The sequence below is a fragment of the Apodemus sylvaticus genome, chromosome 8, assembly GCF_947179515.1.
Source record: "Apodemus sylvaticus chromosome 8, mApoSyl1.1, whole genome shotgun sequence".
Classification (NCBI taxonomy): Eukaryota; Metazoa; Chordata; class Mammalia; order Rodentia; family Muridae; genus Apodemus; species Apodemus sylvaticus.
This window is the reverse complement of record NC_067479.1, coordinates 67,415,115-67,441,441: the sequence shown is the minus strand read 5'-3', so window position 1 is coordinate 67,441,441 and position 26,327 is coordinate 67,415,115. Positions and strand designations below refer to the sequence as shown.

The window sequence follows — 26,327 nt, the reverse complement described above, 5'->3', positions numbered from 1 at the left end:
CAGAAAACCTCCCCATGCCTAGTCAGGGCAGAATATTTCATCTTGGGTGCTTTCTTGAACACCTTCAGTCCTTCCATCTCACTGGGTCAGTTCAATGGAGCCTGAGGACAATTATATATTTAGCCAGATAACTGAAGGCCAGATACAGAGTTGTCCCTAAATATCCACAGAGGGGCAGTTCTGAGAACCCCTGTGGATACCAAAATTCTCAGATGCTCAGGTCCACTATATAAAGTGGTACAGTGTTTGCACAAACACTACATACAACCTCCTCAGTGTTTCACATAATTTTAGATGGTGTGTAACACCTAAGACAATAGAAATGGCACACTGTACTCGCTAGGGAAGGTGTCCCAAGAGTTGTCTGTGTATATCACAGATGCAACCACTAGAGGAGCAATCACGTTCTTGACCTGCAGCTGGCTGACTATATGGGGCTCAAGCCTGCTCCAGACGCACTCAAACATCTCCAGAAGGACACAGACATATGATTAATCACATTGTGTAAAGAATGCTTAAGAAAATAGAGCAGACAGGCATTAATGTTGCCTGGAAATACTGAGAAGGATTCAAAGAGGCAAAGGCTATCTGATAGCATATCTGATAGCAGTGCCATTGTAGAAAGAATGAATGCAGGTAGATGACAGACAGACAGATGATAGAAAATAAGTAGACAGACAGATGTAGGCACATATACACACAGGTAGATGATAGATGCATGCATGCAGAGAGGGAGAGACAGAGAGAGAGACAGAGAGAGACAGAGAGAGACAGACAGAGAGAGAGAGAGAGAGAGAGAGAGAGACCAATGGATGACAGACAGGTGGCCCTGGACTCTGCCCCTCACCTTGTGTCCCTGGAGTGAGCAAGGGGAGGACAGGGACACCGGCCTCACTCAGGAAGATGTGTGCTCTGTCCCTGGCTATTCTCTTTAAATGATACTCCACCCACTGCACCAAATAAACCTGAGTGATCTTGTGAGTTCAAATTTTTCTATTAAAAAAAATAGAAAAATTTATTCTTAGATCTAACTAGATTTGGAAAATATCAAGGGAACAGAATCACCTGGAAATGTGACTACAGAATTCTAATTTATTACAGAATTTGACTGACAACTCTGAGCTTCAACTTTCTAGCAGTGACTCAAAATGCTCTAAGGCCACTGCAGGACTGACTCTGTCCTTAAGGGGAGAGAAGAGGGAGAGGGCATCTGATCCTATTCCTGGCCAGCGGATGAATGGGAAGTGAGGCTTCCATCCTCCCAGAGGGGAGTGTGACGGGTGTTGCAGGGAAACAGGCCAGACTCAGATGATCTGCACACCTCCACCTGCCATTCAGCAGCAAGCCTCACCAAGGTGATCTAATAAGTTTTTTTCAATCTATTAAATGAAGATGTGGCACACCATCTCCCAACTGGATTGTCAAGAGGATTAAGATGCATAAAATAAAATCATAGTCTTTAAGTACTTTAGGTTATGAATGAATTTTGTTTTCAAAAATGGTTACTGTGCCTTGCAGTGGTTCAATGGAAGAGGAAGGCATAATGCAACAAGAAAGTCGGGATGAAAAAGTAGTACTCAACCTGAGACCTAAAAGTCATGATTCTCTGGACTCTGCCAGTGATGCCTGGCCTTCAAACAACCCCATATGCTTTGTGGAGTGTCCCAATAGCCAGTCTTAACCTGTTTTCCTTGTCATCTGTCCTGACAAACACATCGCGAAAGATCCAAAATGACATTGTATTTTTGTACAGCATTCTGCACATTTTTGTTCGGATATGTCCTGGGCAAAATGACAGACTTGTGTCTTTAAAGCCGAGTGACCACAACATGCATTGCCTTTTTGCAAACCAGATGCCATAACCAGAGTCATGAATAACTATTCCTGCAACCCCCCACCCAGGTCTCCTCCTGCTCACAGCACTGCCCCCAAAGTCCCCAGGCGGGCTCTCACCTGCCCAAGCTCTTCATTGAGGTTGGAGGTCCTGGCCATTGCAGGGGTGTCATTTTCAATATAATACATATCCGTGTCCTGAAAGAGAAGGAGCCTTTAGAACACACGATTCTCATATCTCACTAAGACTGACACAGACCCAGGCACCTTAAAGGCCTTCCATTTTCACTTAAAGGAAAGTGCCTTTTAACTTGGCTAAAACTGGAACTGCAGTGAGGGCAGACAATCCCTATGACACAATGTGACCATGGTATTTAGGTTTGGGTTCAAGAGGATTACCTCATGTCTTGTGAGCTGGGTCACTACCTTGTTCACAGGATTATCATGAAAACCAACATAAAACACACATGAAAGTGCCTGGTCTGAAGAAAAAAAAAGGGCCCAGCACTTAATAGCCATGGAAATCCCTTAAAAACTTTGCCTCAGCCCCTACAATCCATCCAAGGTGACTGTCATGATGAAATCGATGCAGGGGCTGGAGATGGCTCAGTGATTAAGAGCACCACTGGCTGCTCTTCCAGAGGTCCTGAGTTCAATTCCCAGCAACTAGATGGTGGTTCACAACCATCTGTAAAGGGATCTGGTATCCTTTTCTGGTGTGTCTGAAGACAGCAACAGTGCGCTCATATACATTAAATAAATAAACCTTAGGGACTGGAGAGATGGCTCAGTGGTTAAGAGCACTAACTGCTCTTCTGAAGGTTCTAAGTTCAAATCCCAGCAACCCCGGGGTGGCTCACAACCATCCCTAATGAGATCCAACACCTTCTTCTGGTGTGTCTAAAGATAGCTACAGTGTATTTACATATAATAATAAATCTTGAAAAAAATCAGTGCCGAATGGACACTCTGATGAGCACAGGAGAGGCCTTTCCCTTAGCATAAATGAGACTTTGGAAGCACAGGTGTGGTGGCCAGATGAGAAGCACCCCCTAACCATCCCCTCCACCTCTCCACCCCGGAGGTTAGGCCATGGCTGGCCCAGTCCCACATCGCAACAGCTCACAGCCTCTATGATTTCTTTTCTGGGACTCAGTGAGATAACAAAGGTTCATGGAGAGGGCGGTGGCTGGCAGTCCTCCAGTGGCTCATGCTTCATGCTCTGCTATGAAACTCACCCAGTTTATGAAGAGGGCTTGGGTGTATTTCACAACCTCAAGTGTCACCAGCAGGCTGATAGGAATCAGATTGTTGTACAAGATGATAAATGTCAGCAGGTTGTAGCCAAAATTATCTGAGTTCGTGTCTACAGACAAAAAAAAAAAATAATAAAATAAACAAGATATCCATACGGCTTTAGTGGAAATCTGCATTTAGTTTCGTCCCATTTTGTTATTTTAGATTCTTTTTTCCCCTAAAAGATGCTCACAATTAAAGCCTCCATTATGTGCACCTCTGGAGAATGAGAAGTTACTGAGCCCATTCAAACTCCAAAGACTATTTCAATCCCTTTACATTGTGTTGATTTCTCTTTAGAGGCCAGGGGAGGAGAGAGAGGAGGGATCAGAAATAGCACCCCTTGGGAGGGGAGTGCCCTCACTGCCTCAAAGGGGCTTGTGGTTCTTACTGAGGTGGCCAGGCAGCACTCCGGGAGTCAAGAGGGGAGGCTCCAGAGGAGGCAAGCAGAAGACAACCAGAAATGGTGGACAGGGAGGCTAACAGAAACAAGCTCACATGCATTTATTTTATCTTTTCTTTTAGAGATCTGAGATTATACAAACACTAACTATAATGTGCATTGTTAGGTTGATAATACATACATGCAGTGTATATATGACAAAAATATATATCTATTAGCAGGGTAGAGCACGGAGGTGTGCCAGTCTGATGTATGTGAAGTTCGTTAGTAACACAAAGGGGTTCTCATGTTGTCATCCCTAGAGCAACCATAAGAAAGTGTCTTTCAAAATGGCTGAGAAGAAACCATTTGGTCTTAAAACAGTCCCCAGATACATTCATCTTCACTCTACATGTGAATCCTAATCTGCTTTCTCTACAAGAAAGCCTGGCATAGGCATCACAGCCATGGGGGACAGAGGGAGGAAGGGCACGACTGCCACTCACAGACCCTGCACGGAAGGACCTTCCAAGAGATTTGACCCACAGTTGTGAGTAGCAGTCACTCCAGGACTCACCCATCTTCTTGATGTACCAACTCTTTCCGCCATGAGACCCATTCCAGAACAGGGCCCCCACAGAGCTCACCAGCGCCATGACCAGGAGGATGCCAAACAGCACCAGGATCTGCACGTTGGTTACCTTCTCAACATTTGACCTCTTGAGAGGTGCTTTTGTTGAATTCTGTGAACCAGTATTGAAAGTCAATAACCACCACAAAACAGGCTTGAGAAGGGGTGAGGAGAAATGGAGTAAAACAATCACATTCAACAATGGAAATGAAAAAGACTATTTCTCTCCCAAATAAATGATAGAATTAAAAAGTGCATCATACTATTGAGTAAACAGACTAGCTTTTAAAAGACATTCTACAGTTTAAAGAACTTACCTGAGACGGCCTGAATAAGAATGGCTTATATATTTGAATGTTTAGTGTCCAGGGAGTAATACCATTTGAAAGGATTAGCAGGATTAAGAGGTAGGGCCTTGTTGTAGGAAGTGTGTCACTGCAGATATCCTTTAAGGTTTCAAATGCTCATACTGCCAGGAGTGGTGGCGCACGCCTTTAATCCCAGCACTTGGGAGGCAGAGGCAGGTGGATTTCTGAGTTTGAGGCCAGCCTGGTCTACAGAGTGAGTTACAGGACAGTCAGGGCTACACAGAGAAACCCTGTCTCGAAAAACAAACAAACAAACAAACAAACAAACAAACAAAAGCTCATTCCAAGTCCAAAGTCTCTCTCTCTCTGTCTCTGTCTCTCTGTCTCTGTCTCTATCTCTCCCCCTCCCTTCCCCCCCCTACTGATCTCAGCTACTGCTCCAGCATGTACCTGCATGCTACCATACACCCCTACACGATATAATGAAGTAAACCTCAGAAACTGTAAGCAAGCTCCCAGTTAAATGCTTTCTCTTGAAATAGTTGCCTTGGTCATAGTGTCTCTACAGAATTAGATCATTGACTAAGACAACACCCCCTACTCTGCATGATCAATCTATTATTCTGTACTTTCATTTACACCTTAGCATAACATAGGGAACTTTTCACAGGCACAGTGGCCTCTCGATGTAAGACTGGTCTAAAAGCAACCAACACACAGTGAATTCTTCACCATAAAAATCTAAGGAGAACCTCCAAATCAATAATTTAGCTCTGTGATAAGTATCAGAGAGATTTTTATAGCATACATGTTTCTTATAGTAGAAAGGAATAAAAAAGAAAGAGGTATGCATACAGATATATCAATAAAGCAAGAGAGAGCATGGGTAGATGTCAAGGCAAATGAACAAAGGCTCACTTGCAGAGCTCCAGTAATGGCCTTTACAGCAAAAGGACGTGAATTGAGTTGTGTAAAGAGTAGCCAAGAGGGCAGGAGGAGAACAAAGCCTCATGCCTGGTAAAAACAACTTGGCTGGAGCTGAGGCCTATGTTGGGGCCTGGGTATACTAAGATGTTTGGGAAGGCTGACCTTGAGGTTCATGGCATCTCATGTGGGAGATCTGAGACTGCATCCTCTCAGCAGTGGAATGACAATCATGTGGTATCAACAGGATAATTATATACCTGAATCAATTTTATAAAAGAAAATTTCCAAAGATGATTAAGATGTGCCAATGATGGGCCCCAAGAAGAAGTTCACAGGGGTGGCTAGCCTGAACTTCCTAGCTGGGCTCAGCCTACTGCACAGTGATTCTCATTGTGCATTACCACAGCATCACCCAGGTCTTCCCAAATTCCATTGCAGACCCAGAAATTCTGTGCATGGAGAACACCATGGATTTCACTGGGGGTGGGGAAGTTGGGGAATGGCTACACTTTTTTTCTCTCTCTGTTATTAGTTCACTAAATTGTTTTTATGGATGTTGAAGAGTTTTCCAGGGTCAAGATGGAAATTTGTTAGTAAAGGCTATCTTATAATCAGTCCAGCACCACAGGAAGGCTGCGGGGATTGTACACCCACAGCTGGCCTCATGCTGAGATCCAGGAGCCATTCTCTTTCAAGACTTATTATTCGAATCCTTTAAATTCTGTATTTAATTAAAAGTCATTCAATTTCCAGGAAGGAAGAAAATGACAAAAGCTGTCATTTCTGTGACCCTGTCAGTAAGCTGAAGTGGTTGAAATCCAGCCAACCACTAGGGTTAAAAAAAAAACAGACTTTTTATCCAACCTGAGGAAACAACCTAAAACTCCAGGTTTTAACAAGAGCCCAGCATGGAAAGCCAAACTCTGCACACTCACTCCCTTTTCCAAACATTTCCACTTGCAACAATGAGTTCTTAATGCTCAATTGCTACTAGAACAATACGTTCTTTTATAAAAATTCTTAAAGGACACTATTATTTTAATGTCTGGAACTACAAGAAAAATGGGTCAAACTGTCAGATGTTGCAAGTGTTGGAATCTGACCTAAATTGTATACATCTTACTCCTCCTGAGAAATCAGACACCAGAATGCTAATCAGAATAAGCCTGGAGTGTGTAGACTTGGATTTTAGACCAATCCTCACTCTTTCTGAATGTGTAAGCTAAGCTGGATTTTGTTTGATTTAGTTCCTCCATCTTTAAAATAGCTGTACCAGGGATAGAGAGATGGCTGCGTGGTTAAGAGCACTGGCTGTTCTTGTATATCTAGGTTCAATTCCAGTACCCATACAGTTGCTCAAACCATATGTAACTCCAGTTCCAGGGGGATCTGACACCTTTTTTTCTCTCTTCTGGCCTCTGCAGGCATCATATGCACATGGTGCATGGAAATTCATACATGCAAAATATCTATACACATGAAATAAAAAAAATAAATATTTTAAATAATAGAAACACCTTTCTCATGCCAAAGAACAAATGAATACATACATGTGAGTCAGAAAACAATATATACTTTGTTGTAGCCAATGTTTCCTGATAATTATTAATTGCCTCTTTGCCATTCAGTCAACCAGCAGAAATGACCTGAGTGGGTGCTGTGTGTAGTCACACTAAGCATGACCTGAGGGAGCTCTGACAGGTGCACCATGCACAATGGGATTCAGGAACCCTAAAGTCATGCATTTCCCACTCCGCTGTCAAATAGTCAAGTGTAAACACAGTTCATGAGCAGAATGGCTCCCAGCTGTGGATGTCATTTTATATTCCTTTTGAAATTTCATTGTTCATGTTTCAGCCCTTAAGGCACAGCAAGTCTAGCACAGATGTTTCTGGGTTTTCCATCACTCTCCGTCTGTCAACAACAGTATGCCTTGCCAAGGTTTGTCACACACAGGGCAAGAAAAATGCCCCCTGCCCTCAAAGGATGCTAATGGCAGGAGCTCACCTCATCCACTGAAGACACGATGAGGATGTTCTGATACAAATTACACTTGGCCTGAGCCCTGAAGCTGTAATATTAATCTGTGATCTAGAAGAACAATATTATACCCTGAAAAATTACCCAGGTTAAGAGGGAACATGGAAACAGCTTGACTTTTTAATAAGCATGATCTGAAAAACTAGCCTTGGGACTCTACGCAAATCTGAGCTTCCTACCCATGGTCTCTTGGCCACTTCATTGTAAAAACACAGCAGCTCTGCTGAGCATGGCTCCAAGGGTCTGCCCTGGCTACTGGTAATAGGCTGCAAACGTTCAAGGCTGCTTAAGAGGTAGTGGAGCGTGAAACTATCTGTCAAGATGGTCTTTGTATGCAGACTGCTCAGAACTGTAATTGTTCCAATCTTGTGAAGGGCTTAGGGCTGAGAAGAAAAGTAGACCAGACACATCTTGGACATGTGGGATAACTTTCCTTCACATACAGAACAATTTTCATTCACTCAAAGGCTGTCATGGCAGTTGTAGACTATTTTTCTACTTGCTATAAAGCACCCCTGCAACACACTTTCTGTGGCTATTCTTCTGGGCCTCGAGACCTCCTTTGTCATGCCCAAAGTGCTGTGTGTCTTTCCCCCATGCTTATGAATCTCTCCTCCTACCACTTTTCTTTTCCCAGTTGATGGCATGCGACACCCTAAATCAGACTTCTCTCCCAAAGCAGGATGATTCGGTGAGATTCACATCAATTGGCATCTGGAGATAGCTCTCCCAGATATACAGTTAAGACCTCATAGTATTTCTTAACTCTTTGTTCCTCCAAGTCCATGCCAACTGGACATTTCTCTTCTTCTCTTCCCTCATCAGGTCACCTCCTCCAACTTCACCAACATCAAAGACTTGAGAAACTAACTCATGGAATTCTCTGGTCCATCGCCATTTTTAGTCTATCTTCACAATCCCAGCCCATCACCTGCCTTAAGTGCTTTCTACTCAGCAGCTAGAGACCTGGCACTATTGGACCTTGAGTGCTCACTGCCATGGATCAACCCTGGGTCTTCTAATCTATAAGCCTTCAACATGAGAAACTCAGAGGTGAATACTGTATACTCACAGCTACCTGTCACCCAACAACTCCAAGGATCATCTTTGGTTCCAGGTACTGTCACAGCCCTCTAATTGAGATTCCTTCCATGTCTTTATTGCATTAACTAGCACTCTAAGCCTGGGATTGGAGACTCTTGCATATACATCCACAGCACTTTAGAATGGCATAATTTACAATAAATACATCCCTACTTTCTATATGTTTCCATATTACTACTTTACCTACCTGGCCCCCAAAGGTAAAGATTTAGCCTTTGTGCTAATGTACTCAGATGACTCTGCACAAGACTCAAACATTTCTCAACCAAGACATAATTCAAATGTGGCTTTGGAAGTTACACAAAATGGCAGAAACTCTCTTTAATAGATATAAGTAACAAAATACAACGCTGTTACGTACTAATTTCCTCTGATATAAAACATTTCATCTTGAAAGGAAGCTTATTAAGACACAGGGTTTACTAAGGGGAGGTACAGCATTCCATCCTACAAGGCAGCTCCTTGAACTTCGAAAATAAACAACCCAATAGCTACAGGAAGTCCCTGAAATTGATCAGATTCACTAGGTTTTTTTTCCCCTTCCCAAGAATCTATGATCAGTAAGATCTGCTGAGGGGTTTTTCCAGCCACTGGGCTACTTAGAAGAGGCTCAGAGCAGCTGAGCTGCCTAGAAGAAGCAGAGCCCTGGGAGAGGCCCATGCCAACAAGGCTGCCTGGAAAGAACATTCTCTGACCTGCCAAGCCATGGGCAAGCTGTGTGCTCCACATTTCCAGATTGTATGAGCCATCACCCATGTTGGCTGGGCTTTGGTGATGAGGCTGTCTTTGAGTCATTTCTGTTCTTCTAAGTAACCCCTCACCCATATTTCTATAGGTGACCCCAATAAACTCACTGATTCGCCAAGCTGTATTTTGGTGGTATCTGTACTCTGGTTAGTCATTGGTTCCCAGTCTGAGAAGAATACAGGTTTGTTTGTTCACGTCTCCCCAGAAATAGTGTCACACAGCAAATGCCAAGAGATATCAGAAGAATGCAAGAAATTGTACAGGGAGACAATGATTTGTGTAGAAGCTCAAAAGACATTTGGCCAAATATATCTTATAAATATTGGCTATATGTCGATACGCAAAAATTTAAGAAAAAGTGAAAAAATTCTTTTAAATTAGTACTATTTCTTTGATATATGAAGAATGAACATTAGTTCAAAGTCCCTTGCTTTTAAATGACTTAGAATTCATATAATAAGAATTTACTATAAAATCCTAATTAGTGGAATTTAGAGGACAAATAGCAAAAAAATTTAAAGGGTAACTAAGCCCTCCTTTCTTCCAGAAGACAAGGTTAGAGGCAGCTGCCCCTCCTGAACCTAGACAACAAAGACCACTTATATTCAGAGAGACCGTGGCCACATGTTGGCAAGGGACAGAGGAATCACATAAGGAACCGAAGCAATGACTTTTCCCTGAATTTACATTCTCGGACAAACTTGAGCTTCACCTCAAGTCTGTATTTTCCACCCTTGAGGAAAACAGAGAAACTGAGAAACAAACAATGAATCAGCTAAAGCTGGCTCAGCCTTCCAGAGCAACATTTTACCTGCATGAGCTTGGTGTCATGTCCGGTATACACAACGACGCCGAAGACCCACTGTGTGTTCCTGAGCTGGGTGCCTCTCAGTAAGATCTGGTCAGGCCCAAGGGCAACGGAGCTAAAACGAAGAAAACCATTTATATTTCTTGACAATCTGTCAAATTAACGTGCATTTTCCTTTACATAAGCCTACAACACACCAAACATTCCAGCCACTAAACATTCAAACTTGCTAATTTATTCTTTGCTTAATCTAGCTATCTACCTATCTCCCCTTCCCGAAGGTCTGTTTTTTCCATTCTTCCTTGTAGAATAGGATAGAGGCTTTTTTTTCTATAAAATGTGAGAGGGGATTATGTCTCCCAATCCTGCTGTGCAACTCAGCACTGAGAAAGGAAATACTGAAAAGCCACAAGCTTATTCATCTCTGAAAACAAATTTACTTTATAGACTATGGAATAATAAAAAAACAGCAATAAACTCATATCTAATGGCACAGGGATTAAATGAGCATCTGAGGGACCGTCTTCAGAGGGGACGCACACTGGATGGCTGCACACGAAATGCCAACCGAGAAGCACTTGTATGCTGGGTTATCACATCCAACATCTGTTGAGGTCTAACATTCGGTCACCCCAACCCCCAGTCAAGGATCTGCTCAAAGCAAAGGGAAGAGCCCAGGCACCCTCAGATAGTAAGTCAGTCAACGTGTGTGTGTGTGTGTGTGTGTGTTGCCCATGTGTTCATGTGTGTACATGTATGTGGAAGCCAGCGGTCAACATTACTTATCTTTCTACCTTATTTTCAAGACAGAGTCTCTCCCTCCCACTGATTTAGCTGGCTAGCTAATGGACTTCAGGGATCTGCCAATCTGAACTTCCCCAGCACCGGGATTGCTATTATGTGGGGACTGGAAGGCCAGACTAATCCTCATGCTTGCATGACAGACGTTTCACTGGCTGTAATAATTTCACTGGCTGTGATGACAACCCCATCTCATTCAGCTTTCTAAAGACAAGCAGAGTTGTGTTGAGGCTTGCTGGTGAACTGCTCATCTTCCAGTGCACAGCACCACAAAACCAAACAAACAAATAATTAAAAAAAAGCGTGCTGCTTAGAAGGAAGCTAACTAGAAGCTATGCATCTGTTCCCATGTGTAGTGAGCTGAGCATCAAGTCTCTCCCTGCTGCTTTCCCGCTCCAGTTAATGCAGCCTTTACCATTTATCTGGCCTAGCGAGTCACAAGCAAGAAAGAATAAGCCACTTTCTATGAACCCTATGAGGTCTTTAACTCGTTTCTTTTCAAACATATCTCTTCTTTCCTTCAATGTGTGGGAAGTTTTGGATGAATTTAAGTGGCATTTCAGTCTCTCAAAGCTGAGTTAAACAAAAGAAAAGGCACTATTTTCAAACACTGTGAAGCTGGGATTTTCCAAAGCTCCAGGAAGGGAGGCAGGGCGGGGCAGCAGGGAGGCGGGGCGTTGAAATAATTAAGAAAAGGAGCTGTGAAACCTCTTCCCATCCAAGTGCAGGTTGCCAGTGAAGTCGTAGAGGTGGCGGTTGGGCCCTTCGCACTCGATCCTTCCGGACAGCTTCATGAGCACCTCCCTGGTCTGCATGTCGGCTGTGTGGCCCAGGCCCTGAAATGGAACCATGAACCAACAGAGAAAGAAGATCACGTAAGAGATGGCACGGCATTCTGTCAATCACAGGGACATAATGAGCCATCTGCCATGCGATCATCTGATAAGTCAAAGAGCCCCCTCAAGACTGTACGCGGATTGACACACGGATGTCAAAAGATTTCAACGGTGCAGAAGAAGATGAAGCTCCCACCAGTGATGGAACGGGCCTTATGTAAGTAACAGCCGAGTCACTGACAGAAGGCAGTGCTGCTGCTGTCCTACGACAGACACGTCAGATCGTCGGAAGGACATCCCTGTAACATGGCAGCATATCCCTCATTACACCTACAATGTTTAACACGTTATTCTAAATATTTCCTAACAAAATAGTCTGACAAACATCATCAATGCTTTTTCAAACAGAAAAAAAAAAAATGAGACCAAACGCCTATAGGAAAAAAATAAAGATACGTGGACTGAATTATTAAACTCAGTTTTATGAAGCAAAAAAAAAAAGCCCAGCAGAGTCAAATTCTTAGTACTTTTATTTGTGTAAAACTATTTTTTCTATTATAATACAATGTGTGGTAAGAATAGGGGTATTTTTAATTTGTATTTCTTTTGTACCAAATTTATTTAAAAAATAATTTAAAATTCTTTTTTTAAACAAAACAAAACAAAACTAAAAAGAGGTTTTCCTGCACTATGTTAGATCGTGGCTTCTCGCCTCTCCGATTCCTCCCCAGGCCACAGGCTTTGCTTTATCAGTTTCTCCTAGGGTGTCTGTTTTCCTCCATGCAGCCTCCTCTTCTGGCTTCGGATCGATGGCTCATTGTCAGTGGAGATTAGCCTGGCATGGCAGAGCAGCCCAGGCAAGGTAAACTCAACCAAGAGTGCTGTAAAGGCAGTGGCCCATCAGGAGGAGGCCAATGATGACAGAATCTGTATCTAAATTTCTCTTCAGTATTGCTCTGCATTTTTCAGCATGGGCAGCAGAAATTCAGCATTCCTGTCAGAGGCCTCTCTCTGACCTGGGCACACCTACCAACCTCACCACTGTAACATCCAAATGTCACACACTGCTTCTTTAAACTTCTTAGACCCCTGACAGCATGGGCACGTTCTTAAGTGTCCTTAAAATGAACACAAATATTTGAACTTCTTACTTTGCATGGTTTATAGGGATTTGGGGGTCAAGACAGTAGTGAAACATTTCACAGGTCACCCCAGGCAGCTCATAGGAATAGCGGTAAGAAACATTCAAGGCAGGGAAACAGTGTATCTAATGCTTGGCTCTCCACCATTAGAACAGCAGCTCCAACTAGAGATGCAGGCTGAGGCACCTGGATCTTTCTACCCCATAAGCCCAGGTAGCTGCTCTTTTCCAGTTCTCTGAGCGCTGTGGGCAGAGCTTAGGAAGATATGACACTCTGGGGAAGGGGTCTGAAGAAACTCGCTTTTCTACATTCCCAGGCCTCCTCAACAAGTTTCCCTCATAAAGGGGGCACAATCTTCTGAACATTCCACTCGAGTTTAACGGATAATCTGTGGCTAAATGACATTTTCTCCACGAGGTGCATGGTAAATATTTGTACCATATATCTGCAGCCTGGTTTCCTATAACAGCACCAGTTACGATGTGACTTTACCTGTCGTATTTTAAGGTTCGTCTCACCATCCAGGTTAGCAGTTTCAACATAGCACATCCCCTGGGGCTCACTAGAGGAAGGAAGAAAGGCCAATGTTAGTAATATCCTCTCCACAAATCCCAAGCGCATGAAACCTGTGATCTAGAAACTGTGTCTGCAGCTGACCCTTCAAACACACTACGACAAACGCTGTTCTAGTCTGAGCAGTGAGTGAGTAAAGGGACGCACACACTCTTTGGAGCTAGACACCAATAATCCAGTGTCAGCTCGTACAGTTGGTCTTGACTAGACAATAGCAGGATGGATGAGAAGCAGGCAGGCCTTGGTCCTAGAATGGGAATAAACCCCACCCACTGAGGGAGTGACTCTTAAATGACAAAGACCCTCCTGCCCCTGAACATTAGCCCCACCCTGGCAGGCCCAGCACAAACATAGCTTTCGAGGCACTACCGTGGTAGGCCTTTGTTCCTCTACATGCATCACCATGTCCAAAGGCACACACTCTAGCCTCTCCTCCAACCTTCTGGCTTTAGTCAGTACAAGCAGTGCTGCAGAAAGGACTTTGTAACACACTGGCCGAGTTTAAAGCCCCTGGTGATACTTTTAAGGGGCCATATGACCTTGGAAAGATGTCTAAGCTTTCTGTGCCTTGGTTTTCCTGCATCTGGGTTAAAAGCCAGTGATCAGGCTGCTCACACAAACCCTCACAGATACAAGGAGCACCCCAAACCCACTGCCTCTCCAGTGAAGCATCCATGGTAAGCCAGCTTACATGAAACCACAGACCAGTTTCCTGGCTCAAACTGCCAACTGACCTACCTATATTCTAATATCACTAAGAGTTTCTCTGTTGGTATCGAATATGGCCAATTAAGGCATCATACCCCATGTCAATGGTTCTTTCCCCCCACAAACTTTAGGTCCTATCTTTAAACATTTGATCCCTAGTGAGAGTCAATGCTAAGCTTGGTTTCTAACAAGGGATAAATCCCACACAAGAAACACAGCTACAAACAGCCTGAACGCCCGCATTTCCCAGTGGCATATTATAGAGGAACTTACAGTCCTAACGACGCGTAGCGTAACCTCCAACTTCTAGAAAAGAAGGTCTCTGTTACCCTCACTTTGGCTTTCCTTCTTTGCAGTATGTTACATTGTTTATTCATGAAGTCAAGAAAGCTAAGGGCAGCTTAGCCTGTGTGCCGATGGCTGTTTGTGGCACAAATCCACCCAGTGTGCAGCAGTTGTGATAGGCAAGGCTACCGGCAGGTTGTGTCTGCGCTGAGAAGATGGCTCTGATTTTCAGAGCAGTTGTTCACAGGCAGTGCTGAGTGCTAGCAGACAGACAGCTGGCTGGACTGACCAAGAGAGTGCTGGCACCTCAGCTCTGCTGCCTTCTGGGTGTCATTCAACTCTCATTCTCTTTAACTAGTGCCCTGACCAGTGAGGAATACCCTAGAATTTCTGGGAGATAACTAACGCAGTCAACACCAGAAAAAGGGTTCTAAAGACCTAAGGAAATAAAAAGGAAAACAAAACAAAACAAAACAAAAACCACCCAGGGTCCAGGCAGGATAAGATGAGTGACAAGGGTTCTTGCTGAGTATCTCTAACTTATACAGAACGCTTAAGGCCAGAAGCGCCCCATTTTTTTTACTGTTTCAGATTTTTAAATATTTACATAGACTTTTACAACTAAACATCGCAAATCTCAAAATCTGAAATCTAAAACCTAAACCTACAGGTCATCAGGGATGCTCAGGCTGTGAAGAGAGAGCAGGGTAGAGAAGTCATGTATGGAGAAGAAGATGGATGGAGATTGCACAAGTCGTTCAGTGCTTTCTTGTCCTTAACATTCATTTCTAACCCTGTGGCCACGGGTACACTGACCTGGAGGAGAGCAGGACCATGTCTGCTGGAAGATACTGCCCATTGAGGACCTTCACGACATCTCCCACTGCCACCTAGAGACCAGGGACAGGCAGAAGGCACAAAAGAAAAGAGAGCACATATGTGACACAGGTGGTTAAATACATGAAGAAAGTATGTAAGACACACCCTATAAGAACAACAGGCAGATGTTTCTATTGCCCCACAGTTGGCCCTCCATACCCACAAGCTCCACACATGTGGGTTTAACCAGCTACAAATGCAAATTACTTGCAAAGAGAAGTGCATATGACCCAGAGTGATGGCGCTCGCCTGGGATCCCAGAGCTTGTGGTTTTGGGGTCAGCCTGAGCTACATGGTGAGGCACTGTATCAACAAAATAAAACATAAAAGAAAAGCCATGACATTAACAAACATGTCAAAAGCTGCCTCTGTGCTGAACTTCACACACTATTTCCCTGGCACTGTCCCCTAATCTATACACCATCACACCATTTCCATGGCGTTCACATTGCTTTGGGTTTTCTGTGATCCAAAGATTTTTACATTTTTGGGAGGATATACACATGTTCTGTGTAAATGCTTCTATGTTTTAAACAAAGGACTTAAACATTTATACACTTTGACATCTGTTGTTATCAATCTGTCCCTACAGAAACTGAGAAACGACCACACTGCATTTTTAATTTTTAATTACAGTTTATGTCTGTCTGTCTATATATGCACCTTAGTGAAGGTTCTTGTGAAGAAGAGGGTGTCAGCGTCCCTGGAGTTGGGGTAACAGGTAGTCCTGAACTAGTGGCTATAGTGCTTCTGTCCTAACCACTAAGCCAACCCTCCAGTCCCAACAGTGCAGTTTTGCAGCGGTATTTCATTTAAAACGTATGTTAAAAAGAAAGAAGGAAAGGAAAGAGAAAAGATGAATAAACAAGTATGAAGATCACATTTTCTTCCAAGCATCCATTCATCTCAAACATTCAAACATCTCTATGACTTCTCATGATAGAAGTGTCACACATGTGGCTCTGAAGTTGGCCCATGCAACTGTGAGTCCCCTGCACAGCTATGTAAACATGAGAAAGCTATGGAAAGTGTGGATGTGGGGAGTGGCCCAGACATTGAGAATTATTAAGGCATATTAAATATAAGGCTGTGCGTGTCACTCATTTGGGAACTCAGAACATTAAAGGAACTCCCAATGCCCCTGCTGGACAATTTGAGATCAGATTAATCACCTACTGCAACAGTGGATTCTTTTTGCTTAAATCAAAGTAAGAAGACAAGTCAACTGATGTTCTCTTATGTCTAAATAAAAGATACTTTATTTCTAGGATCTGGGTGCTTAAGAGATTTCAACTACAATGAAAAACTGGTGACTCAGAATCTGAAGATGGGTTTCTGTTTGGTGTTCTTACACATGAACTGCCATTCCAGGCTTGTGTGATAGTCGCTAAAAGAATCTGTACAGTGAGAGAAAAAACTAAAGGACTCTCAGAATCGATTCCAACTATTGAGATCTACCTCTCTCTGAGATGACCAGAGTCAAGCAAAGGGCAAGGGCTTTAGCTCAAATGTAATACTGTCACATGAGTTCAGCTGGGTGTGGCTCTTAAGGACATCTATGTGTTCCTTCCTACCCTCTGTCTTGAACATCTTTTCTCAACCCCTACCAAGTTCCCAGATTCACTGTTCCACCATGAGCTTCCCACATCGCCAGCAGTAGCCTCCTATGAACTTGTCAAAATGTAAACTTTAGATTCTGACTCAGGAATTCTGGGAAGAGGACCAATGTGTGATTGACCCGTGTTGATTGCCAAGGATAGCCTATTTGGTTGAGAGGACAACTGTACAAGAAGATTCCATCACGAATTCCATGGTTGGTAGTCTCTGTATCTGCTAACTGGCCTGCTTAAGATGGCTCACCACAATGCATTGAAAATGGAAATTGCAGTGTACCTATAATGCCATGGTGCTACCCCAAGCACTATGGGAACAGGAAGGAATTATGGGAGTCTGTAAGACCACCAGCTCTTGGAAATCAGTGACTCTGTGTCCCACCACATCAAATTGTGTCAAGTCACTGCCGTGCCTTTCTGAGGAGCAGGCAGTCATAGACCCCTGGAAAGACAAACGGTCTATGAGGATTCTCCAGTTCCCTCTACACAGACGCCAGTTCTTCCTGGGAATTCTGCCTTTTGACCAAGAGCCATCACACCGAACTTCCAAAGTTCCAAAGACCAATGAGGCCTCAAGGGTTATAGTGTCCTACAAAACACTACAAAGGGAAGTTTTCTTTAAAGGGTTGGTGGTTCTCCTAGACTGGGTAAAATCAAATAAAAACCACACTGAGTGCTAGAGGTGCATTGGCAGCATCCCTCTCCCCCCCACACACAAAAGGCTACATGAAGCATTGACTATAACTCAGATGTTTAAGCAAGAAACAATACTTGAAGTTGCCCTTCTAAAATATGGTTTTCTCCTTTTCAAAAAGTCAGTTTTGACTGCCAGAATGATGAATGATGTCTTTAAAATCAATACTGTGTAGCCATCAACGAGGCCCAGCTAAGGCAGCTGGATAAAAATCTGCCTTCTCAGATACAAAACACCAATACAGCACAGTTGATTTCACCCAACACCAACTACGATACCTTCCGTCTGTGTGTGCAGACATCACACTGCCAGCAGCAAGAAGGAAAATCCATCTTACAACCACTGTATTGATAAAAGCAGGAGCCCGCACCGCACCCCTGCCTGGGAACCCTGTTCACACTCAGAGATCTTTCTACCAAATATATCTGAAGTGAGAGTCCAGGAAGTTAAAAACAACTCTAAACATTTGGATTTTGGTGAGAAAAAAAAAAAAAGGCAGACCAGGGGAAATGTTCAGTACATAGGGTTTAGAATCTGTAAACTACTGCGAGGTTTTAGAACTATCCTTGGGGAATAACAAAGTTCACAGTTTGAACTGTGACATTAGGTCCTTCTAGAACAGGCCAGAATGGAGGAAGCGTGCGTCGGTCCTCATGGGAGAGCAGGCTGCATGGGGAAATTAATAATGAGGGCGTGGCCTTGGCCTCGCAGCAAACTTCAGATTGCTGTCAACATCAGCAAGACAAGCCTTCAAATCGATATTTTCTAGAATTATCTTTAAAATCGATCCTTACCTCTTTCCATATGATAGTATGCCACATGCCATTTCTTAACACTGTAAAAGAAGAAACGATGGGCTGGTCAATATTGGCAGAAATTAAAAGTCAGCTGTCTACAAACCCAAAGGGCTTCTGTGAAAGTGGCACTTATTAATCCTCACAAATCCGTATCCAAGGTGGATGACCAACCCTGCACAAATGGGCCTCCGCCTGCGCACCTCCACAACATATGCGTGTGAATACACATGTACGTATGTGTGCATGTAAGCAAAGCACATTTGTATTTAGCCCAGGAGTAGAAAAGGCCTGGTGTTACACAGTTCCAATAGCAGCAATACCAGCAACAGAAAACAGAGGTAAATAAAAACCAAAATAATAAGGAAAGTGAGCAAAACCCAAAGCTGTGGATAAGGGAAACTTATTAGGGGCATAAACTAATTTCTGAAAATTCTATCATCTAAAATCCCGTAAACACTAACATTTTATTTCATGTATACAAACCCCATTAATATATTACTATAAACACTAACATTTTATTTTACTATGCTTCTCTCTCTTTAAAAATTTTATTGATAGCATTCCCAATTTAATCTCAGAATCAATAGCCCCTTACTGAGAATTACTCAAACACAGGACTTGATCCTCAATTAACAATGGAAAAAGTGATTGGGCCTGGTTACTTACCTATTGTTTTCTTCTTGTTAACTGCATTGTCTGCCTTATGTCGCTTCTGTTACAGGAGAAAAAACAAAGCAAAGGTTCCTACATTCAAATGTTCCAAATGAATAATTGAAATGGAAAGCCATAAAATCGGGGGGTGACGGGGACCAAGAACGCTACAGTGCTAGTGTTGTAGATTTCAGCTGCGTGGTTTCCATCTGTCAGCACTGATGAGATCTATTCCAAGCCTGAGTGTCTATACTTTGGTTCTAACAATTTACAAGCCCTTCAAAGTTTCAAATTCCCTACAGTTATTTTTGGACAGTCTGAAACGATGACTCAGTATTATAAACCCAATAACAAACAGCGGGCTTCATTCTCAGGTTAGCTTACTATGTTATTCCATGAAATATGTATGTAGAGGGAACGGTGTGTGTGTGTGTGTGTGTGTGTGTGTGTGTGTGTGTGTGTGTGTGTGAATGTCTGTGTCTCTGTGTGTGTCTGTATGATTATATATCTGTGAGTGTCTCTGTGTCTCTCTGTGTGTATATGTGTTTATCTGTGCGTCTCTGTGTCTCTGTGTATGTATGTGTTTATCTGTGTGTTTGTGCATGTCTGTTTGTGTCTGTGTAAGTGTGGGCCTGTGTTAGCATCTATATATGTATATGTGTGTCTATGTGTGTGTGTGTGTGTGTGTGTGCAAAATAGAAAGAACGAGGGAGATAAGAGCAACATGGGGTGTGAGAGAAACGTGAGGAAAAAGATTATTGGAGAATTACTTCAGGTATATCAAGCACAATGCTGCTTACAGAGCACTAACTAAAGGCCATTTGCTACCTGAATCCAGGCATTCTAAGGTAAGATACAAGGAGTGGTTAATGATAAACACCACCCAGGGTCTAACAAAACAGCATAGAACACAGAAGCCCCTCAGAATTGCTGCCCAGGGGTCTAGAATCCTCATAGTATGCCTTTCTCCCAGCAAACACCACCACTCCTCTAGGAAGTGCTTAGGGGATAGCCCAGTTTCCTGTTATAAGCCCATCACCCAGCCACAGGCACATCAGATGCCATATTCCAGTGTTTTATTATCCAGAGACAAAAACTTACAAAATCTTCTACAATCTCTTTGATGCCTGCAATCGTTAGGATGATGACCAAGGGCACCAGGGTGGTGTACCGTCCTGTTGGCGATACGTCTGGGATTTGCTGTAAGGGAAGAAGAGGTTTGGAAAGGAAAGTCTCCACAAAGAAGGAAGATGTGATGCCCAGCCCTCACTCTCACTAGTCCGGTCCATTTCTGTTACATGACCAAAGGCCTACTAATTCAAAACCCAGCTCTGTAATTTACATTCGAAAGTTTACCTAACAACCTGGCAATGCATTTGAAAAAGAAAATGGGTCAAAAAATATGGCCTTCACAGCCAAAATACATGCACCATATATATGCATGAAGTGTCACCATGAGATATCATGTCTAATAAAATGAATGTGCATTAATAATTTAAAAAAAGGACAAGGTAAACATGACAAGGTATGCCCCACAAGACCCACTTTCAACTCCCCTCTTGTAACTACTTTTTTCAAAGACCTCCCCTCCCACGTCTGTTTTATACAAAGATCAGGTCTGTCCACCCTAGTGATAATTTAAGGAAGGGAACTATGTAAATATCTAACACTTTTCCGATAAAGACACTTGCTAGAAGAATCTCATTTTGCACATAATTGAGCCTGCGATTTTTAAGTCTTTAAAAACCATTACCTGCAGTAAGGCAATGAAGAGGAAGAAGGCGTTAGCAGCTCTCCTAATCTGCTCATACAGGAACCGAGGTAGAAATGTCAACACGCTGTACTTGGCCGTACTGCAAGTGCAAAGACAAGCACGACGTTTAGTTAAAGGGGTAAACCTTAAAGAACAGCAAAGTGACGCCCAAGGGTGTGTCCTTTGTAGGAGGGCACGACTGACCAGAGACGCTTCCAGTGTGTTTGCAAGTCAAACTTTGATAAGGACATTCAGCTTTCCCATGGGGTGACGGGACCAATGACTCCCACACGGTATGCTGAGTATTCCCTTTCCCCCTACACACCATGCACCCTTCATGACAACCTTTGCTCGGGCTTTGGTTTCACTTGCCCATCCTCTCCCTCCACCCTGCAGCAATTAATGAGTGCTCTGTCCCCTCCCTCATCCCATTCCAGCCTCATAGTCAAATTCTTTTTTTTTTATCTCTATCTTTTATTTATTTATTTATTTATTTTTTAATTTTTTTTATTCGATATAATTTATTTACATTTCAAATGATTTCCCCTTTTCTAGCCCTCCCATTCCCTGAAAGTCCCGTAAGCCCCCTTCTCTTCCCCTGTCCTCCCACCCACCCCTTCCCACTTCCCCGTTCTGGTTTTGCCGAATACTGCTTCACTGAGTCTTTCCAGAACCAGGGGCCACTCCTCCTTTCTTCTTGTACCTCATTTGATGTGTGGATTATGTTTTGGGTATTCCAGCTTTCTAGGTTAATATCCAATTATTAGTGAGTGCATACCATGAGTCACCTTTTGAGTCTGGGTTACCTCACTTAGTATGATGTTCTCTAGCTCCATCCATTTGCCTAAGAATTTCATGAATTCATTGTTTCTAATGGCTGAATAGTACTCCATTGTGTATATATACCACATTTTTTGCATCCACTCTTCTGTTGAGGAATACCTGGGTTCTTTCCAGCATCTGGCAATTATAAAGAGGGCTGCTATGAATATAGTAGAGCATGTATCCTTATTACATGGTGGGGAATCCTCTGGGTATATGCCCAGGAGTGGTATAGCAGGATCTTCTGGAAGTGAGGTGCCCAGTTTTCGGAGGAACAGCCAGACTGATTTCCAGAGTGGTTGTACCAATTTGCAACCCCACCAGCAGTGGAGGAGTGTTCCTCTTTCCCCACACCCTCTCCAACACCTGCTATCTCCTGAATTTTTAATCTTAGCCATTCTGACTGGTGTAAGATGAAATCTTACAACTTGTTTTGATTTGCATTTCCCTAATGACTAATGAAGTTGAGCATTTTTTAAGATGCTTCTCCGCCATCCGAAGTTCTTCAGGTGAGAATTCTTTGTTTAACTCTGTACCCCATTTTTAATAGGGTTGTTTGGTTTTCTGGAGTCTAACTTCTTGAGTTCTTTATATATATTGGATATTAGCCCTCTATCTGATGTAGGATTGGTGAAGATCTTTTCCCAATTTGTTGGTTGCCGATTTGTCTTCTTGATGGTGTCCTTTGCCTTACAGAAACTTTGTAATTTTATGAGGTCCCATTTGTCAATTCTTGCTCTTAGAGCATACGCTATTGGTGTTCTGTTCAGAAACTTTCTCCCTGTACCGATGTCCTCAAGGGTCTTCCCCAGTTTCTTTTCTAGTAGCTTCAGAGTGTCTGGCTTTATGTGGAGGTCCTTGATCCATTTGGATTTGAGCTTAGTACAAGGAGACAAGGATGGATCAATTTGCATTCTTCTGCATGCTGACCTCCAGTTGAATCAGCACCATTTGTTGAAAAGGCTATCTTTTTTCCATTGGATGTTTTCAGCCTCTTTGTCGAGGATCAAGTGGCCATAGGTGTGTGGGTTCATAACGGGCTCTTCTGCCTCCAAAGTCACACTGGTTATCCTTACATCATGTTGTCTCTGCTTCCATTCATGCATCAGCCCTCTGGACAAAGGCTCTGCACCCACAGATTAAAAAAAAACTTCAGAAAACTGGGCATGTCACTTCCGAAAGATCCGGCTATACCACTCCTGGGCATATACCCAGAGGATTCCCCAGCATGTAATAAGGATATATGTTCCACTATGTTCATAGCAGCCCTATTTATAATAGCCAGAAGCTGGAAAGAACCCAGGTATCCCTCAACAGAAGAATGGATGCAAAAAATGTGGTATATCTACACAATGGAGTACTATTCAGCCATTAGAAACAATGAATTCATGAAATTCTTAAGCAAATGGATGGAGCTGGAGAACATCATACTAAGTGAGGTAACCCAGACTCAAAAGATCAATCATGGTATGCACTCACTAATAAGTGGATATTAGCTTGGAAAACTGGAATATGCAAAACATAATCCACACTTCAAATGAGGTACAAGAAGAATGGAGGAGTGGCTCCTAGTTCTGGAAAGACCCAGTGTAGCAGTATAAGACAAAACCAGAACAGGGAAGTGGGAAGGGATGGGTGGGAGAACAGAGGGAGAGAAGGGGGCTTATGTGACTTTCGGGGAGTGGGGAACCAGAAAGGGGGAAATCATTTGAAATGTAAATAAAAATATATCAAATAAAATTTAAAAAAAAAACTTAAAAAGAAGGAGACTGTGTCTGTATTGAGCACACACAGGCTTTTTTTATTTTGTTATCACCCCCTAATTGACATACTATAATGATGATTTTCCATAGCACATATATTGCACTCAGAATTTTAAGTCATCTAGTTATGATCCAAAGGTACGGGAGGAGCTGTGTAGGTTTTATGCACAAGCAATTCTGTTTATAGAAAGGACTTTAACATCCATGGATTTTGAAATCTCAGGGGGTCTTGGGTTAAATCCTGCATGGATGCTGAGGAAGATGCCATTTATTCTCTGTCCCCAGAAGAGACTGCATAGTGCGCTAAGCTTACCTACATGACACAGCAATCAAGGAACAGGGAAATAAACTAAGCAAAGACACAGACTGGGAGCCACAATGGCTCCTGACCCCTCCGAAAGCACGAGCTTAAGCCTATTTGTTTTGGTTGCTATGGGGTTTTGAAACAGGGTCTCACATTGCCCAGGATAGCCTCAAATTCACTATGTAGCTAAGGATAATCGTGAACTCCTGGTCCTCCTGCCTGCACTTCTCAAGTGCTGAGTGTTGGGATGGTAGGTTCTAATCCTGCCTATAAGTATAGTTTAGCAATCTATATGCTATTAGCTTATAGCTATTATATGTTATATTATATGCTATTAGCATAGCTATATGCTATTAGCAATCTAATGCACACATTGTTCCAAATGCATACATCAGAAGAACCAAAGCAGAAAGGCCAAAGCCCAACTTACATCAAAACACCCCAAGATGATATGAACTGCTACAGGGTCTGATAGCATCTGAGGCCAGACAAACAGAGCAAAACCCAGGCTGAGATTCCCAGAGGTAGAAAAAGAGAAAGAGAAAGGGGAGGGGGAAGGGGAGGGAGAGGGAGAAGGGGATGGGAAGGGGGAAGAGGAGGGGGAAGGGAAAGAATGAACTGGTAGTGGAAAGCAACTATCATAAGGAAAGCACAAAAGTTCATATCTATAAGATAAACTATAGACATCATCTTGCAAGATGGTCTGGTTATACATTTGAACATAAGATTCCATCTGTGTAATAAGTGTATAGGTGTGTGCTGCACACACACACACACACACACCATATAACTCCCTCAAGGTTGAACATCTCCCACTTCAACAGAGTGCTGAATGTGTTTAAGGGGCCCAGGCCATGAAGGTGGAAAGCTAAATAGTAAAGGAGTCCTGGTTATACCAAACAGACAAACAAAACAAACAAACAAACAAACAAAAAAACAAAGACAAAGAAAAGAAATGTGCCAACGAGATGTAAAATACATGGTTTCATTCCGAGGCATGAGCATGGTCAGTTACTCATATTCATCTAGGTAAGGACCACTGTATGGCATTAATTATGATTATTTATAAAATTTATATATATATATATATATCCAACACACACTTGTCGCTCAGATGCACAGGGGAGATAGTCTAGCTTGTCTTCTACAGGTACCAAACCCAGCTACCATGTGAGACCAGTGCTGCAGGTTCAGGGATCCTGACTGGAGAAGATGGACATTTGTACAATTCCTGAAAAAGCAAGGTAGTTCACACTTCCTATCACATCTGCTGAATTCACACTGTAAGAATTTACAATATAAGGTGGGACAGCGTGGGAGGTGCTTTAGCATCCATGTACCGGGAAAAAGACCATCAATAGTGCTTACCATGCAAATGAAGAAGGCTGGCAGCAAAGGAGGTCATCACCAAGTGGGCAACTCTCCAAAAGATTCCCACTCATGCACGTGCCAGAGCCTTTGCCCACATACCACTGTTCATAGCAAAAGGTTGGGATGGATGTTTGTAAGTATGAATATTTGGCAACCAGTAAGGCCTGGGAATGGGGAGAAATGATCCTGAGGAAAGTGTTTCCTGCTGGCCACCCATTCTCTTCCTACATGCTGTATGTGACAGGGTCCATTGTAGGGCTGAGGTACAATGTATGGACCTGAGTTCCCACAGCTTATTGTAAAGGTAAAGGCATCAGGCCCTGGACATTTTTCCTCCAGCACAAAACCATTCAACATTTCTCAGGAGAGGACAAGGTTGTGGGGGGGAGGTGTTCTAATGTGACTGAACAAATGACAAGCCAGCCCAGCAGAAAATAAAGCCCAGCAGAAGCATGGGTCTGCAGCCACTCACTGTCCCAAGCTACCAAGCTGCCTGCCTGGTAGCCAGAGATGCAGAACACAGGAGAAAGAAGGCACCTTCACAGCTGCTAGCAGCACTGGCTCCCAAGCACAAGAAAGGCTGGAACAGATAATACCGAATTTCAGCAGCAGCTGAAAGTGTGAGTTCCCCTGAAGAAGCCTCCAGAGGCCTGCCAGCTGAGCTTGCTTAGCACACCTCTTCTAACTGTGAACAGTAAAACCACAAGAACCTCGAAGGCATCCACACCACCTCTTCTCTTGCACACATGCAAAGCACACCTGTCTGCATTGTGGTAAAGGCATCACTGACCAGGCACCAAAAGAGCAGAAAGTCAAGTGCTGAAGTCCACACAAGATGATGGCTTGATGCACAGACTGGTGTTTCAGATCCATGTTCAGGGAGCCTCACATCCTCCATGCTCCCTGGAAGATGCCATGCCTTTTCTTCCTGAGAACACTCGTCTTGCACATCAGGAGTGAAACTCAGTGTGGAACACTCTCCTAACATACTCAAGGCCCTAGGATTGATCCCTAGACCAACCCTGCCACTGCTAAGCCCACCAGGTTCCAATAGGTAACACTAACCCCAGGTCCTTCAGAATGCCCTGATTATGCAGGTCTCCAAACAGAGCAAGTAGACATGAACACAGAGAGTAATTTATGGAGAGGGATGGTAGGGAGATGAGTTGCTGGAAATGACCAAAGAATAAGACAACCAAGCTAAAAGTCAGAAAGTGTTTAATGTATGCATGTAATACAGGAACATCAGTTCTAAAATA

At 43.2% G+C, this 26,327-nt stretch overlaps 1 protein-coding gene across 1 annotated transcript in view; it reads right to left on the bottom strand.

Annotated features, from left to right (window-relative positions):
• Atp8a2 (ATPase phospholipid transporting 8A2) overlaps positions 1-26,327 on the bottom strand; it is a 427,564-nt gene that overhangs the window by 357,626 nt on the left and 43,611 nt on the right. The window contains exons 2-12 of the mRNA XM_052190506.1: positions 20,809-20,908; positions 20,157-20,255; positions 19,071-19,116; positions 18,402-18,442; positions 15,238-15,311; positions 13,348-13,417; positions 11,586-11,713; positions 10,080-10,191; positions 4,089-4,254; positions 3,072-3,199; positions 1,954-2,031 (exon numbers count right to left, since the gene is read on the bottom strand). Of these exons, the coding sequence (XP_052046466.1) occupies positions 1,954-2,031; positions 3,072-3,199; positions 4,089-4,254; positions 10,080-10,191; positions 11,586-11,713; positions 13,348-13,417; positions 15,238-15,311; positions 18,402-18,442; positions 19,071-19,116; positions 20,157-20,255; positions 20,809-20,908 (1,042 nt within the window). The remainder of the gene's footprint in view (positions 1-1,953; positions 2,032-3,071; positions 3,200-4,088; positions 4,255-10,079; positions 10,192-11,585; positions 11,714-13,347; positions 13,418-15,237; positions 15,312-18,401; positions 18,443-19,070; positions 19,117-20,156; positions 20,256-20,808; positions 20,909-26,327) is intronic.